The sequence below is a fragment of the Chamaea fasciata genome, unplaced genomic scaffold (assembly GCF_029207755.1).
Source record: "Chamaea fasciata isolate MVZ Bird 193981 ecotype frontalis unplaced genomic scaffold, bChaFas1.0.hap1 SCAF_220, whole genome shotgun sequence".
In the NCBI taxonomy this organism is placed as follows: domain Eukaryota; kingdom Metazoa; phylum Chordata; class Aves; order Passeriformes; family Sylviidae; genus Chamaea; species Chamaea fasciata.
This window is the reverse complement of record NW_027094305.1, coordinates 67,742-84,270: the sequence shown is the minus strand read 5'-3', so window position 1 is coordinate 84,270 and position 16,529 is coordinate 67,742. Positions and strand designations below refer to the sequence as shown.

The following is a 16,529-nucleotide window of genomic DNA, read 5'->3' as shown; positions in this document are numbered from 1 at the left end:
GAATGGCTTTTTCCTCCTTTTCCTTTTTTAAATTTTTTTTCCTGCTGCGTTGGGCTCGTTCCCTCCCAGCTGCCGGATATTTTTAGCCTCTCCGTATTTTTAATTCCTCGAAACTCCACAAATTAACGAAACATCCGAATTTTAATTTAATTTTTTTATTATTATTTTATTTTTTTACTGCGAAGTGCAGGAACACCGAGCATCTCCTTGGAATCATTTGCAAAATTCCTCTTTTTTTTTGTCGTTTTCCCAAGTTTTTTGTTTTTCCCCCGGTTTTTTTTTTTTCACTCCGACGCCTCGCCGATTGGGAAACGAACGGATGCAACGACAACCTGTAATTTCCAGGGAGTAATTCCCGGGGGGGGGAAAGAATCCCTGAGAACAACTCCAGAGTCAGGATTGATCCGAAGGCGGAGGGGGAATGGGGATAAAATGGGAGAGGAGATGATTCCGTGGTGTTTTTTTCCTCCTTTTCAAAAGCCGACGGCGGCTCGTTAATAACGACTCAGAAAAAAAAAAAACAGGAAAAAAAACCCCCGGGGAAATCCGACATTTGGGAATGGGGGATGGGAAACCTGGAAAAACGATGGATTTTTGGAGACGGTTTCACTTCCAGCTGCTGGGAACCCCAAATCCCCAAAATCGCCGTCACAGCTGGGCCTCGAGGGGGCTCGAGAAAGGCGATTCCTGGCGGGAGCAGCTCCTGGAATTCCAGGTTTTTCGAGATGAGGACGGTGATGGAGGTGGGTGAAATCCCATTTTCAGGATGAAATTCCATGATTCAGCATGTAATTCCACGTTTTTCTCCGCAGCCTCCCCTCTCCCGAAGGAAAAAGCGGGACGTGGCTCCGCGATTCCTTGAATCCCGAGGTGAAGGTGAAGCTTTTTTCCTGCTTTGGTAGGGAAAAAAAAAATCCCGTAAGTTTTCCGGTTTTTCCATGGTTTTTTGGGGGAATTTTTTTGGTTTTTTTTTTCCTTCCTTGGATCTTCCCGAAATGCCGGAGCTCTCGGGGTGACGAAACGGATTCCTTGGGATTCAGGATGACCTGTTCTTATTTTTCCGTGGGGACAAACCCACAAAACCACAAAAAACCCCAAAAACCCCAACAAAACCAAACCGAACTCCCCGAGATCCAGGGGCTGGATTTATCCAGGGAAAAGCCCAAATCCACTGGCGGGATCCACTCCGTCAATCCCGTTTTTTCCTCGGAAATGGATCGCCCAAATCATTCCTGAGCAGATCCAGGAATCAGAAATCCTCCAGCTCCTCCGGCTGCTGGAAGTGAGGGCGGTTGTTTTCTTTTTTTTTTTTGGGAATTCAATAAATTCTGGAAGGAGGAAGTCGCTGGCCCTGGTGCCCCCTGAGCCAGCCCAGGAATTCCTTCCCGAGATCCCACCCCGAGCTCCCCTTTCCCACTGGGAATTCCATTCCCTGCCTCCTGTTTTCCCAAATTCCAGCTCTCCCGGAGCCCCTGCGGAAGATTCCCGCCGTTTTCCACCTCTGGAATTCCATCCCTGCCGGGATTTGGGGCTCTTCCCCTCCCTGTTTTCCTTGGATCTCCTGGATTTATCCCTCCTCTTCCCACTGTTCCATGAATCCCAGCACAAATCCCTGATTCTCTCCTCTGGAATTGTCTCCGTGTGCGCCGAAATTCCCGATCCTGTGCCGACATTCCCGCTCCTCCGGGAGCTCTGGCTTCTCCCAAATCCACGGGGAAACCTCGGGAATTCTGCCTTTCCTCCTTGCTGGGGACATCCCCGGGCTCCTTATCCTGGGATATCTCCTGATCCCTGTGGATCAAGGATCCAAAATCCATCCTTGGACCCCCCCAGGGATCCAGGGGCAGCCACAGCTTCTCCGTGGACCTCAGTTTTCCCGAATTTTTTCCCCACGAACTGGAAAAAGGAGGAGAGAAAACCCCAAAGCCGAGTGGCCGCTGCAGGCGTTGAAAGGGACCAAACCCGTTTATCCCATTTGGAAAAGGGCCGGAGACGATCCCAAGGATCTCATGGCAGGAGAAATCCAGAATTCCAGCCGGGAGAAAGGGGACGGATCCTTGGGAGAAGATCAAATTCCCATCACCCCGCACTTCCTTGGATACCTGACCTCACCTCCTTGGAATTTTGGTGCTCTTCGGAATTTCTGGGAAATTCTCCCCCCTTTTCCCCTCTATTCCAACCTTTAGCCTGGAAATTTTGGGTCTTCCCAACCCCAGGTTTCACTTCCGCAGGTTTGGGATTGGCCACATCCCGTGCTCCCTTGGGTTTTAGGGACTACCCGGGGTTTTTTTTTGGTCTTTTCCGATGTTTTGAAGAGTCGTGGGAGATCTCGTGTGAAAAATCCACTTTTTTCCCATCAGTGGGGAGGAGGAGGAGGAGGAGGAGGAGGGGGGGGGGGCTGGAATTCGGCTGTCAGCAGCTCCAGGCTGATCTCCTACAGCCAGGAATTCCTAAGGGTCGGAATTCCTCTTCTCACCGAGCAAAAACCTTCAATAACCACCCAACCCCCCCCCGAAATTCCAGAGTGCTGGAAAAAAAAAAAACGGCTGGAAAATCCCTTGGAGTGCCGCCCGTGCCGGATATGAGAAAAACGCCTCAAGCCGTCCCCAGGGGAGCTTGGAATTGGAAATTTTCCAAATTTCCCCCGATTTTTATTTGATTTTATTTTTTTTCCCAGCCCCGCTCTCCCTGCCCTTATCCCAATCCCAGCACACGAAACAGCGGGAACAACTTGACATCCAAACGAATCCATCCGACTTCCAACCATCCCTGAGCTTGTGCAGACAAGCCCCGAGAGTTTCTCCGCGGTTGAGCCGGCGCAGCACGAAACGAGCCCGGAACGAGCTGGGAAATGGGGAAGCTAAAAATAAACCCGGAGCGGAGAAAAAAAAAAAAAAAATTGCTTTATTTCCTGATAAAGCTGCCGGACGGATTGGGTTCAGACAAAATAAAAAGAGGGAATGGATCCAATATTTCCCGTTCTTGCCGGAGGGCCGAGCTCCTGGATGCGCGGAAGGCGTGAGCTCGGCCGGCCCTGGAAAAAAAAAAAAGCCGAGGCTGTCACGGCTCCGACGTCAGCGCCATCCGTAATTGTGTCAGCCCTGACAGGACGACAAGTTTTCCGGAAGATTTCACCCGTTCCGAGCGGGAATTGCATCTCCTCCGGGACGCCGCCTTCGTCCTTCGCTTCTACTGTGTCGACGGCTGAGCGTGGCCCTTCTTCCGGGGGGTGGAAAAATCAAAATCCCGCTCCCACAAATCCAGCTGGCCCGGATCGAAATCCGACACGGCTTTCCCAACGGCGGGACCGGTTTTTTTTCCTTGGATCATCGCTACTCGATTATCCCCAGGTGGGTTTTTCCCATAACCCTCTAGGGGGTCCAGCCTTCGCCGAGAAGCGGCTGAAATCGATTAGCGGGACGGCACGACGCGAGCGTGGCTCGAAAGATCCGCAAGGCTTTAACAAAGGAAGAAAACAACGCAGGTGTAGAGACCAGTCTCCTACCTGCTTACACCACCTTGGAAAGCCTGGAGTTTCTTTGCTCTCTCTCTTTAGCACTCAGGAGCGGAGGCGGGTTCTTTGGCTCTTGGCCTAAAGAAACGGACAACGGGATTTGAGGCACGCTCCGGAGCCCCGATCCGCGCCCCTGCGCTGGCTCCGAGCCAGCTGGGACGAGAAAATCGCGGAACTTTCCGAGTTAGACTAACTAAAGCGTCCGAGGGTAAAGCGGAGCTCTTCCCCAGTTTGGGCGTGGGGTGCGCTAACCACATCCCTGGGTGTTTGGTCGTCTCTCCGTGCCCTGGCTGCGAGCCCGCGCTCCGCCATCACCGAGAGCCTTCCTCACGGAATTCCTCCTCCTCCTCCTCCTCTTCGGGTTTTCCCCAAAATGCCACCGTCGCCGCTGGATTTCAGCCCCGCTCCTGACGGAAATCCCACGAAAAAGAGGGGGAAAAGGGTTGAGCTCCAGGCACTCCTGGTTTGAAGCCAAGCGTGGGAATGCGGCTTCCGGAAGTCTGGAATCGTGGATGCCCAAGGACACCCACCTGCCCTTGGGGTTCCTGGGATGAACAGAGACGAGGGAGGTGCTGAGGAGCTTTCACTGGAGAATTCCCGGCAGGAAAGGCAATTCCACGCCTTCTCCAAGGAGATCCACGAGGAGAATCTGAGGATCTACAGGATCCACCTTCTCCTCCGCCCTGGGACCAAACCCTCCCCAGGACCAGGGATGGAGAACTGGGAGCAGCCGGGAGGGATCCGCCACGGGCAGGCGGTGCCGGAGCAATCCCAATTCCCGCTGGGATGGGATGACGGTGGCACCCTTGGGAGATACTCAGGGATCACCATCCCCACCTGCCTGGAGCGGAGAACTCCGAGATCCCTCCCACCCTCAGTTCCTCCCTGGTCGCGTCACCTGAGAGGGACGATTCGGGTTTTTGAGGAATCTCGGTTCTTCCCACCAGCAAGGTCCTGGCTTCCCAATCCTCGCAGCCTTCTCCCGGGAAAGGATGGGATTTGGGATTGTTTGGGATGGACAGAAGCAGCCGAGCCCGGTGGTAAATAAATAAGCACAGCATTTATTCCCGGTTTTAATGCAAAGCCCTACAAAAGCCCACGGCGCCAGGAAAAGAGGCGTTTTTCCCACCAGGCCTCTCCAAAGGGTCTCCAAATCCCGAAATTTCACCCCTCAAATGCAACCTTCGGAGCCCATCCCCACAGGTGATGAGACACCTGGAGCGTCCCCAGGGGCAACGGGATCATCCCAGGGCTGCTCTTCCCAGGGGAGATGATGGCCTATTCCATAAAATCCTGGGAATGGGAGGGACCGCCAGGATCATCAAGTCCAACTCTGGAGCTCTTTGCGGGCTCTGGCAGAAGCAAATTCCTGGGCTTTTTTTTTTTTCCCGGGATAAGCCTTGTGTCCTTCCCGCTCCTCCAGGACGAGGATCTCCGGGAGCATCATTCCAGACTTTTCACCATGTAGGGCCCTTCCAGCTCGTAGCCGATCTTCCTGTAGTAATTCCTGGTGCCGACACCTGCGAGGAGGAGAACAAGGGGGTTAAAATTCCTTGGGGAAAAAAGCTGGAAAAGCCAGACCTGGCTGGGCAGGACGGGCCCTTCCAAGGCGGAATGGTGCTGGAAGGAGCTCGGCCTCTCCAGACTCGGCTGCCGTGCCGGAGCGGGGGGCGTTTGCTCATTAACAGCTGGACTAATTACGGTGTTGTTCAGGCAGGAGCCGCAGCTGCTCCATCCGCCCTGGATTGTGCCCCGCGTCCTTTGTCTCGGCAAAGGCCGCGAGCTCCGAGAGGGAAAAGGAAGCGGCACGGAAGAACGGGGAATGCGAACCCCCGGCACAACAAAAGCCCCAAGGGCCCAGCTGTGGGATCATCGCCGGGGGCTGAAGGACCCTACAACCCCCCCGGAGCCATTCCGGAGGCTCCCGGGAATGAGCTCAGCTCCACTCCAGGCGCTCGAGTGGGCGCAATCCAATTTCCTCCTCCAGCAGGACGGCTCCGAACGTCCTCCGGGAGCCTCTTCCCTTGTCCTTCCTCCCTTGAGGAGGCTGCCCCAGGAGGAGCTTTTCCCGCAGGAAAGGCGGGACGGGCGCAGCTCCTCATCCTGCCCACCTCAGCTAATTAACCTCAGTTAATTACTCGCAGGTGCGGTAATTACTCCTTGGGGACGGAGGAGGGATTCGGAGGATGGAGAGGACTCGGCTCTCCGGCAGGAAGAGCGGCTCCTCTTTCCTCTGATCCCTCTCCAGCCTTCCCGGAAACTCCAGGGCTCTCCAGGAATCGGCTGGAACGGGCAGGGAATGACCCTGGTAACCCTTTCCTGCCCTTGCGGCTGCTCGGGCAGGTTTGGTTAAAATGACCCTCGGGGCTGTTTCCAAAACGCACATTTCAGGAGTTCCTGAAGGGTTTAAGATCCCAACGAATTCCCATCCAGCGTCCCCACGGCAGGGCTTGGACCTGGATGGTCCTTAAGGTCCCGTCCAACCTCAACCACTCTTGGATTCATCCCACGATCCCAAACTGGATCGATTTAAGGAGCGGGAAAGGCACCTGAGCCCCAGGCCCGAAATGTCCTCGCGTCCCTCCCTCATTCCAGCAGTTGGGAAGACCCTGGAAAACCACAAAGGGCCCCAAATTGGGAGACACCGGAGCAAATTCCCTTCCAAGTCCCTGTGATGTCACAGCAGAGGCAGGAGCAAGAACAGCCCGGAGGGACCCAAATTCACCCCACCTTCGGAACCTGAAATGAAGGAAAAGCCCAAGCGCACTGCAAACACGTCCATTCCCCTTCTCCTGAGCTCTGCCTGCAAGGGCTGGGACCACGGCCTGAATCAACATCCTGCCCAAAAAACATCCCCTGCGGTCATGAGCAGAGCACTTGGGGTGCAAACCACGGATTTTGGCTCTGGAAGATCACGAAAACACCAAAGATCACGAAAACGCGAAAGATCGCAAAACCACGAAAGATCAAAACACGAATTCTGGCTCTGGAAGATCACAAAACCACGTAATGGTCACAAAACCATGAAATATCGAAACACGGATTTTGGTTCTGGAAGATCATGAAAACACGAAAGATCATGAAAACACAAAAGATCAAAACACGAGTTTTGGCTCTGGGAGATCACAAAACCACCGAAGATCACGAAAACAAGAAATATCGAAACACGAGTTTTGGCTCTGGAAGATCACAAAACGACGTAATGATCACAAAACCATGAAATACCGAAACACGGATTTTGGTTCTGGAAGATCACGAAAACATGAACGATCGAAACATGAATTCTGGCTCTGGAAGGTCACAAAACCACCGAAGATCACGAAAACATTTAAGGTTGGAACGCGAATTTTGGCTCTGGAATATCACAAAGCCGCCGAAGATTACAAAACCGGGAAATACCGAAACACAAATTTTGGCTCTGGAAGATCATCCACAGCCCCGAACAACTCGGATGAAGGCTCAGCAACACCTCCAGATGAAGGACAACCAAATAATTCAACTGCTGGTTTTAAAACCACCTCCATCGGAGTCCTTTAACCATTCCCCTTTTTCCTTTATCCCTTGGGAAACGGGAGGGGTTCGAAGGCAACATCTCCGGTTGCTTCCATGAATCCCACAGAACTTTAAAGAGGAATTGAGTGCCAGGTCTTCTTCTCTGGGTTCAGGCCATCAATGACGCTGACGTGTCCCAGGTGTCTCCATGGCCGTGCCAGCCTTGCTCGTGGCAGTAACTTCTTCCACCAAATGTCCTCCAGCGGGACAATCTTTCCCTGGAGACGTCCCCAAGGAGGCCGTGACCCCTGTAGGGAAGCCTGGACTGGAGCAGGGTCCTGGCAGGACCTGTGTCCCTCATGGAGAGAGCGATTCCAGAGGCCGGAGTTGGGGAAGAACCTTGGAATGCCCAACACACCTGGAAGGTCTCCACGGAGCAGGATCTCTTCCCGAATCCTCGCCGCTCTGATTTACCCCGAACACACCCCCACAGCCGGCGGCACTTCTGCAGGCAGAACCCTTCCCACTGCTCCCAGCTGTTTTCCGGGGAAAAACACCCTCCAAGAAATTTCCCAAAAGAACTATCCCGCAGGATTGGAAGAAGACCCAAAACCCCCCTGGCTTTGCAAGCCAGAACCGGCTGAATTCCTCGCCCGGCAGCTTTGGGACAGGGATTTAATGTGCAATGTTCCATATCCAACCGTGCCAGAGCTCAGGCTGAGCAGGATTCATCCGGATCCAGATCCGGCAGGAGGACAGAGGCTCCGATCCCACCTGCCTGGATGGAAACCCAGGAGCCAGGTGAGGCTTTTTTGGGATTGTCCCCTCCCCACGGCCTTCGAGTGACGCACCATCTGACAGCGGCGAATTTAATCCCCTTTTGGGAGCACCCGAACCGCGGCGGAAGCCGCTGATAACCTCCCAAAAACCTTGGAATTTGCATCCCGAAAATGAACGAAATACATTTCTGAAGCCTGCCCGGAGCCGGGGACAGAGGGAAGCGGCTCACGCACCGGGGAGAAACACACCGGTGGCCCAGAGGGACGGGCACGGGCAGGGGAGCGTGGCAGAACCATCCCGTAAATCCATAAATCACATCAATCCCCGTCTCTGACTCAGCCCTGCCGCGCCGGAATTACCGACACGGCATCCGAGCATCCTCCAAGATCCCTCGGCCACGGCTCGCCGGGCACGGAGCTGAGTGAAAATGAGATCGTTTTCAGCACCATTAACGACCCGCTAATAGTTCATAAAATTTCTGCGGCAGAGGCTCGCCGAGACGCACCGGGGACTTCATCTCCGCGTCTCTCTTGGCAGCCGCCGGAATCTTCTCCCGGGATGCGGACTCCGGGCGCATCCCGGCTCGCAGATTCCTCCCCCCCCTACTCCAAATATTCCGGGGATAACCTGAGCTTGCCCAATGCCTCGCCCCCCACTGAGGCGCCAGCTGCGGTTTTCCAGGTTTTTTTTTTTTTGGGGGGGGAGTAACCACGTGGATCAGAGGTTTGCCTGTGGGAAAGGGAGGCTGGACATCCCAGGGGGACACCTGGATAATCTGTGGGATCGCCGGGAAGACTGTCCTTCAAGGATCAGCCAACAGGACAGGAAATGGTTTTTCCAGAGAATCGGTGGATTCCTCGTGGCCGGAAATGTTCCAGGCCAGGCTGGATGGGGCTTGGAGCAACCCGGGATGGTGGGAGGTGTCCCTGCCCATGGAGCTGGACGGGGGGTCTCAGGTCCTTTCCCACCCAACTCGTCCGGGAATTCTAGGGGAGAAGGATCTCAAAAAATGCTACAGATTTCACCCAGAATGAGCAGCGAGTCTCAGGCCAGACGCAGGAATTTTGGGATGGCCACGGGGATTCGGGATGGCCATGGGGATTCGGGATGGCCACGGGGATTCGGGATGGCCACAGGGATTCGGGGTGGCCACGCGGATTCGGGGTGGCCATGGGGATTCGGGATGGCCACGGGGATTCGGGATGGCCACAGGGATTCGGGGTGGCCACGGGGATTCGGGATGGCCACGGGGATTCGGGGTGGCCATGGGAATTTGGGATGGCTACTGGAATTTGGGATGGCCACAGGGATTCGGGATGGCCACGGGGATTTGGGATGGCCACGGGGATTCGGGATGGCCACGGGGATTCGGGATGGCCACGGGGATTCGGGATAGCCACGGGGATTCGGGATGACCACGGGGATTTGGGATGGCCACGGGGATTCGGGATGGCCACGGGGATTCGGGATGGCCACGGGGATTCGGGATAGCCACGGGGATTTGGGATGGCCACAGGAATTTGGGATGACCACGGGGATTTGGGATGGCCACGGGGATTCGGGGTGGCCACAGGAATTTGGGATGACCACGGGGATTCGGGATGGCCACGGGGATTCGGGATAGCCACAGGGATTTGGGATGGCCACGGGGATTCGGGGTGGCCATGGGAATTTGGGATGGCCACAGGGATTCGGGATGGCCACAGGGATTTGGGGTGGCCACAGGGATTCGGGATGGCCACAGGGATTTGGGATGGCCACGGGGATTCGGGATGGCCACGGGGATTTGGGGTGGCCACGGGGATTTGGGATGGCCACGGGGATTCGGGATGGCCACGGGGATTCGGGATAGCCACGGGGATTCGGGATGACCACGGGGATTTGGGATGGCCACGGGGATTCGGGATGGCCACAGGGATTTGGGATGGCCACGGGGATTCAGGATGGCCACAGGGATTTGGGGTGGCCACAGGAATTTGGGATGACCATGGGGATTCGGGATGGCCACGGGGATTCGGGGTGGCCACGGGGATTCGGGGTGGCCACAGGAATTTGGGATGGCCACGGGGATTCAGGATGGCCACAGGGATTTGGGGTGGCCACGGGGATTCGGGATGGCCACGGGGATTCGGGATGGCCACGGGGATTCGGGATGGCCACGGGGATTCGGGATGGCCACAGGGATTCGGGATGGCCACGGGGATTCGGGGTGGCCACAGGAATTTGGGATGGCCACGGGGATTCGGGATGGCCTAAGGCATTTCCCTTGGCACCAGTGAGGCCGTGTCGGTGCCGTGCGAGGGGAACGCTCTGCCGCAGCTGGAATTTCACTTTCTTATGGAAAAGTCACGGAGAAGGAAGTGACAAAAGCTTTGGCTGTCACCTACGGCATTCCAAGGACACGGATGCCACCGACACTTGTGGACATTCCAGGGTTTGCTTTGGAGCGAGACCTCACTCTTCAGGCTTTCGATCCATGGAAATGCAGGAGAACGGGAAGGGGGAGGATTTTTTCCTTGTCTGCTGTGTTCTGGACGCTGATGGAAAGTCCGCGGATTTGGGAATTGGAGCCGGGAATGCGCAGCAGCTCCACCCACCATCTTCCGTTGAGTTTCTTTTGGCATTTCCGCTTCCCACAAGGCCGGGATTTATCTCCTGGGAAAACACGAGGCTGTTTCATGTGAATCCCAACAAATCCTCCGCCGGAGATGGGAACAACGGGGAGCAGGCAAAGGATCAGAGATAACCAAACCCTGACTTATCAGCACCGAGGGAACGGGAAAATCCCGATTTTCTAACAGTCCTGAGCAAGCCGGGGCACGTCGGAGCAATCCCGGAGAAGTTCTGAATTTAAGGAACCAAGGAACGATCCCTGCAGCAAAGATTTGTATTTAAAATCAGACAACTGGCACTGGATTTTCCGGAAGTTCCTGAAGATACTGAGGAGATAAAAATCCCTGGAAAACTGGAGGATTTCGGAAATGTCCCCCAGTATCCCCGGGAACGCTTTGGGTTGGACCTCAAAGCTCATCCAGTTCCATCCCTCTTCCACGGGCAGGGACACCTTCCCACTATCCCAGGTTGTCCCAAGCCTTTTCCAACCTTGGACACTTCCAGGGACAAATTCCGGGAAACCTGAGCCAGGGCCTCATCCCCCTCTGAGAAAACAGGAATCCAACATTATTAATTGAAAAGATAATTAGAACCCCATTTAACGTCACCGAATCTGCGCTCCGGGAGCGATTTTGGATATTTTTTCCTCGCCCACGAGCGCCGGGGCCCGGAGCTCTTCCCTGCAGAGCGACTCTCAGCGGGATCGATATTCCCGGAGGGATTGAATCCCAGCGACGGGAGAGAGCCGAGTATTCCATGACCTCCTCCCGCCTCAGCAGCCGCCAGGAGCTAATTCGGGCCGGGACTCAGCGCTCACCGAGTGACGATCCCAGAATGAGAATCCTCCCGAAAACCGGCAGCGGAATCAACCCCCCAGCTGCGCCCAAGCCCTGAGAGCCGCCGTTCGTTGGACCTGCGGGAGGAACCCGCCCCCGGAATCCTCCGGTTTTTAATCTCAAACGCAAGTCAGGATTTGTTTGGGTGGGTTTTTTTTTTTTTTTTCTTTCCTCTCCCTCTTTTTCCTGGCTGGAACGCTTCCCGGAGATTTTAAATTACTGTTTTCACAGCCCCTGTGTGTCTGGCAGGGAAGGTTCTGTCACGGCACGGCCCCGAGCGGCCACGATGCCGTAGCTGGGGTAATTTGAAATCGCAGATTCAAAACATGAGGAGTTTTCTGGAGCCTGGCCGTCGTTCCATCAGCTCGGCAACGGCACAGCGCCGGCGGCCTTGGAGATCCGGGACGGGATCATCTGCGAGCCCTGAGCCACGGGCAGAAATAGCCCTGGGATCGCCCTCCAGCCTCCCAAAAAAAAAAATCCCCCCGCTCCACTTGAATCCAGACTGGATTTGATGGGAGTGCATAAAAGACGCAGAACCTTCCTGACGGGGCTGGATTTGGCGGGAATATGGAGATTTGGAACCTCCCCCATGGGGCCGCTCCGACTTCTCGGCCGGAGAAATAAAAAACAAAAAAGAAACCACAGCACCCGAACGGCTTTTTTTTTTCTTTTTTGGAGGGGGGAGGGGAGAAAAACCCGGAACGAAATAAAAGTGGAACGACAACCGATTGCTGAAGGCCGAGTCTGCAGGGTGAGACCCATCCCAGAGATTCCGGAAGATTCCGTCTCATCGACCCCGTTATGATGGCGGCAACATCTCCTTGATGCCCACACCAGGAAAAGGCAGAGCCGGCCCGTCTCCCGCCTCCAATCCCAACAAAACCAAAGATTCAGGAGGTAATTCCGTAACTTCCCGCCAGGATTTAACGACCTGCTGCCGTGCTGTGGCCCTGGGCCATCGGGAGACGCGGGGACAGGGAAAGGTGTCAGCTCCTCACCCCCAAATCTGTCACAATGCCGGCGTTCGGGAGGTTTTCAGCTCCTGAGGTTTCTCCAGAGGCGGCGGTTGGAATATCCGGCCCGGGAGATGGATTTGGGATGAGTCACCGAGCCGCGCGAGGCATCCGTGATCCGTCACTTTTGTTCTTTCCTGTGGGCTCTGGGATGATGAACTCCGCGATCCCGAGAGCCGGCCCAGGGAATCACAGCACGGCTCGCCTTGGGAAGGACCTTGGGATGTCCTTCCCCACCGGCAGGGACACCTTCCCTGCCCCAGGTGGCTCCAACCTGACCTCGGACACTTCCAGGGATGGGGAAGCCACGAATCCTCCGGGAATTCTGTGCCAGGGATCCACTTTGGGCGCCTCAGAACGTTCACAGGGATAACGCTGCCGGTTAAAAAGGAGCGAGGAGGGGAAAAATCCTCCACAACTTCTGCGTTTGCTTTGTCGCCCCTCTTGACAGCGCTCCTCCTTGGAATTCCCATCCCTGGAAGTGTCCGAGGAAAGGCTGGGACGGTGGGAGGTGGAACCTCATCCAGAGGGTGGGACGGGGGGCTTGGAAGTCCCTCCCAACCCAAACCATTTGGGATTTGAGGACGCTCCGAGCCCGCGCGCTCCCCTGGGGCAGCAGCTCCTCTTGGATCCCTGGGAAGCTCCGGAACGCAGGGAACGAAGCGGGAATTCAGAGAGTTAAAATAAATTAATCCCAGCTCTGGATGGTTTTCCCCCAGCTTTTCCCAGCTCCCGGGATGATCCCAGTGATGGAGCTGGAGCTTCCTGACAAAGCAGGAATTCACAGAATTAAACCCATCCCAGCTCTTCCAAACTCCTGCTCCGAGCGGAGCAGGTGAGGAACACCCCAGCCCTGGATGTTTATTTTTTCCCAACTCCCGGGATGATCCCAGCAGTGCTGGAGCTGCCTCCCCCGGAGGAGGAATCCATCCCGCCTCGCCCCCCGGCGCCGTCACCGGGCCGTGACACATCCCCGACCCGCGGCCGCGGCAATTTTCTCCATGACAGCCCCCGGATGGGCGGCCTGGGCCGGGAGAACGCCGTCACCATCCCCGGCTCCATGGAAATGAGCTCCTGGAAGGCGCCGGGACGAAGCCAGGCGGATCAGACCCCGCTCGGAGCCTCCTCGGGAGCCGGGCCCGGTTTGAGGGGATAAAAGGATTCCGAGGGGAAGGCGAGGAAAGGACGCTGCCGGTGGCTGGGATTGAGGCGCGGCGGGAGGGGATTGGATCGCGCCCTTCGGCGGGAGATAAGGACGCGCAGAGCGGTGGGAACACGCCAAGGCCGGCTGCTCCCGCCGGACGGAAAAGGCTGACAGACGTCAGCGCGGAGCCGCGGAGCCGAGCCCGGGGTTTACCGAGCGGGGCTGCGCTGCCGGAGACGGGATGGGCGGGCTGGGGCCGCCCCTCGCCCCTGGGGGAGCCCCCGCAGCTTCTCCCGATCAATCCCAGTCTGGATGCGCTGAGTCCCAGTTTGGATTCCCTGAATCCCAGTCTGGATGTGCTGAGTCCCAGTCTGGATTCGCTGAGTCCCAGTCTGGATTTGCTGAGTCCCAGTTTGGATTCAATGAGTTCCAGTCTGGATTCATTGAGTCCCAGTCTGGATTCCCTGCGTCCCAGTTTGGATTCGCTGAGTCCCAGTCTGGATTCGCTGAGTCCCAGTCTGGATTCACTGAGTCCCAGTCTGGATTCGCTGAGTCCCAGTTTGGATTCGCTGAGTCCCAGTTTGGATTCGCTGAGTCCCAGTCTGGATTTGCTTTATTCCAGTCTGGATTTGCCGTGTCCCAGTCTGGATCCCCTGAATCCCAGTCTGGATCCCCTGAACGCCAGTCTGGATCCCCTGAACCCCAGTCTGGATTCCCTGAATCCCAGTCTGGATTCCCTGAATCCCAGTCTGGATCCCCTGAACCCCAGTCTGGATCCCCTGAATCCCATTCTGGATTTCCTGAACCCCAGTTTGGACTCGCTGAATCCCAGTCTGGATCCCCTGAATCCCAGTCTGGATCCCCTGAACCCCAGTCTGGATCCCCTGAACCCCAGTCTGGATCCCCTGAACCCCAGTTTGGACTCGCTGAATCCCAGTCTGGATCCCCTGAATCCCAGTCTGGATCCCCTGAACCCCAGTCTGGATCCCCTGAACCCCAGTCTGGATCCCCTGAACCCCAGTCTGGATTCCCTGAACCCCAGTCTGGATCCCCTGAACCCCAGTCTGGATCCCCTGAATCCCAGTCTGGATCCCCTGAATCCCAGTCTGGATCCCCTGAACCCCAGTCTGGATCCCCTGAATCCCAGTCTGGATCCCCTGAACCCCAGTCTGGATTCCCTGAATCCCATTCTGGATCCCCTGAACCCCAGTCTGGATTCCCTGAATCCCATTCTGGATCCCCTGAACCCCAGTCTGGATCCCCTGAACCCCAGTTTGGATCCCCTGAACCCCAGTTTGGACTCGCTGAATCCCAGTCTGGATTCCCTGAATCCCAGTCTGGATTTCCTGAATCCCAGTCTGGATCCCCTGAATCCCAGTGTGGATTCCCTGAATCCCAGTCTGGATTCCCTCACCCGGGGTTGCCCAGGGGAGCCCGGGACAATCGGTGGGATAAAATCACAGCGATGGTTTGGGCCGGAAGGGACCTTATGGATCGTCCCATTCCAACCCTGACACCTCCCAGTGATCCCAGGCTGCTCCAAGCCCCGTCCAGCCCGGCCTCGGGCACTTCCAGAGATTCGGGGGCAGCCGCAGCTTTTCCGGGAATTCCAGCCCAGCCCCTGCCCACCCTCCCAGCCAGGAATTCCTTCCCGATATCCCATCCAAATCTCCCATTGCCACTTCAAACCCATTCCCCGCATCCTGTCCCTCCATCCCTCGGGATCATCCCGGCCACCTCCAGATATCCCGGGTGGATCCTGGAATCTCCAGCCGGCCACCTCCAGATATCCCGGGTGGATCCTGGAATCTCCAGCCGGCCACCTCCAGATATCCCGGGTGGATCCTGGAATCTCCAGCCGGCCACCTCCAGATATCCCAGGTGGATCCTGGAATCTCCAGCCGGCCACCTCCAGATATCCCGGGTGGATCCTGGAATCTCCAGCCGGCCACCTCCAGATATCCCGGGTGGATCCTGGAATCTCCACCAGGCCTCACCAGGAAGGACAAACCAACATCCCTGAAAAAACCCCCCCGAGGTTTTTCCGGATTTTGTCATCTCACGGAATTTCCAAGGAATCCCAGAATCCTCCAGCTCCCCAGACCACGAGGGTGACACCAGATCCCGGGATCACGAAGGATCTCTGGAATATTTGGGTTTGTGGGCGCTCGGGGAGGCAGGGGCGCGGCATTCCCAACGTTGCCGGATCCGCTCCCGCGCTTCCCGAGCCGGCGCTGTTTTCAGGGAACAGCTGGAAGTGTTTGCTCCCGGGATTCGGGTCAGACGGGGCTAATTATGGGATGTCACGGCTCAAAGTGGAAATGCCATCGAGGGGGACGGCCGGAAAGGCTCCAAGGACAGAGGGTTGTCCTTCGTCCCCCTTCACCCTCATCCAGAGGTTATTCCGTCATCCCTCCTCCCCGGCTCGAGGCAGGGCGGAAAATCCGTGGGAATTCCACGGGAAGGGATGAGGAGGGACGCTCAGGAGTTCTGCAGGAGGGGAAAAAAAAAAAAATCCCTGGAAAATGCACGTGGCTCTGATCCGAGCCCGCTGCCACTGCTGGGAATTCCAAACGCCCAGGAGGGAAAACTCCTTCATTTCCTCAGGGAGGGGAGGGAAGGGGAAAGGGGAAAAAGGGAAGGGAAGGGAAGGGAAGGGAAGGGAAGGGAAGGGAAGGGAAGGGAAGGAAAGGAAAGGAAAGGAAAGGAAAGGAAAGGAAAGGAAAGGAAAGGAAAGGAAAGGAAAGGAAAGGAAAGGAAAGGAAAGGAAAGGAAAGGAAAGGAAAGGAAAGGAAAGGAAAGGAAAGGAAAGGAAAGGAAAGGAAAGGAAAGGAAAGGAAAAAGGAAAGGAAAAAGGAAAAAGGGAAAGATCCCAAGGAAGGAACCCCAAGGAAGGAACTGGAAGGAATCCCAAAGAAGGAAGGAAGGAAGGAAGGAAGGAAGGAAGGAAGGAAGGAAGGAAGGAAGGAAGGAAGGAAGGAATTCTCCACATTCCACAAGGATTCCCCACATCCCTTGTACTTCCAACACCTTGTGGACGCGAGAGGAACAAATTTTGAAACTGTTCCATCGAGGTTTCGGGGGGAAGGGGTTTGAAAAGAGCAAAAAGAAGCAAATCCAGAGCAGGAGAAACC

The 16,529-nt window shown here is 56.1% G+C and overlaps 1 protein-coding gene across 1 annotated transcript in view; it reads right to left on the bottom strand.

Moving 5' to 3' along the window:
- Window positions 1-4,555: 4,555 nt before the first annotated feature.
- Window positions 4,556-16,529, bottom strand: part of LOC136304923 (elongator complex protein 3) — a 58,626-nt gene continuing 46,652 nt past the window's right edge. Inside the window, exon 8 of the mRNA XM_066208341.1 lies at window positions 4,556-5,034. Coding sequence (XP_066064438.1) covers window positions 4,958-5,034 — 77 coding nt within the window. The 3' untranslated portion in view covers window positions 4,556-4,957. The remainder of the gene's footprint in view (window positions 5,035-16,529) is intronic.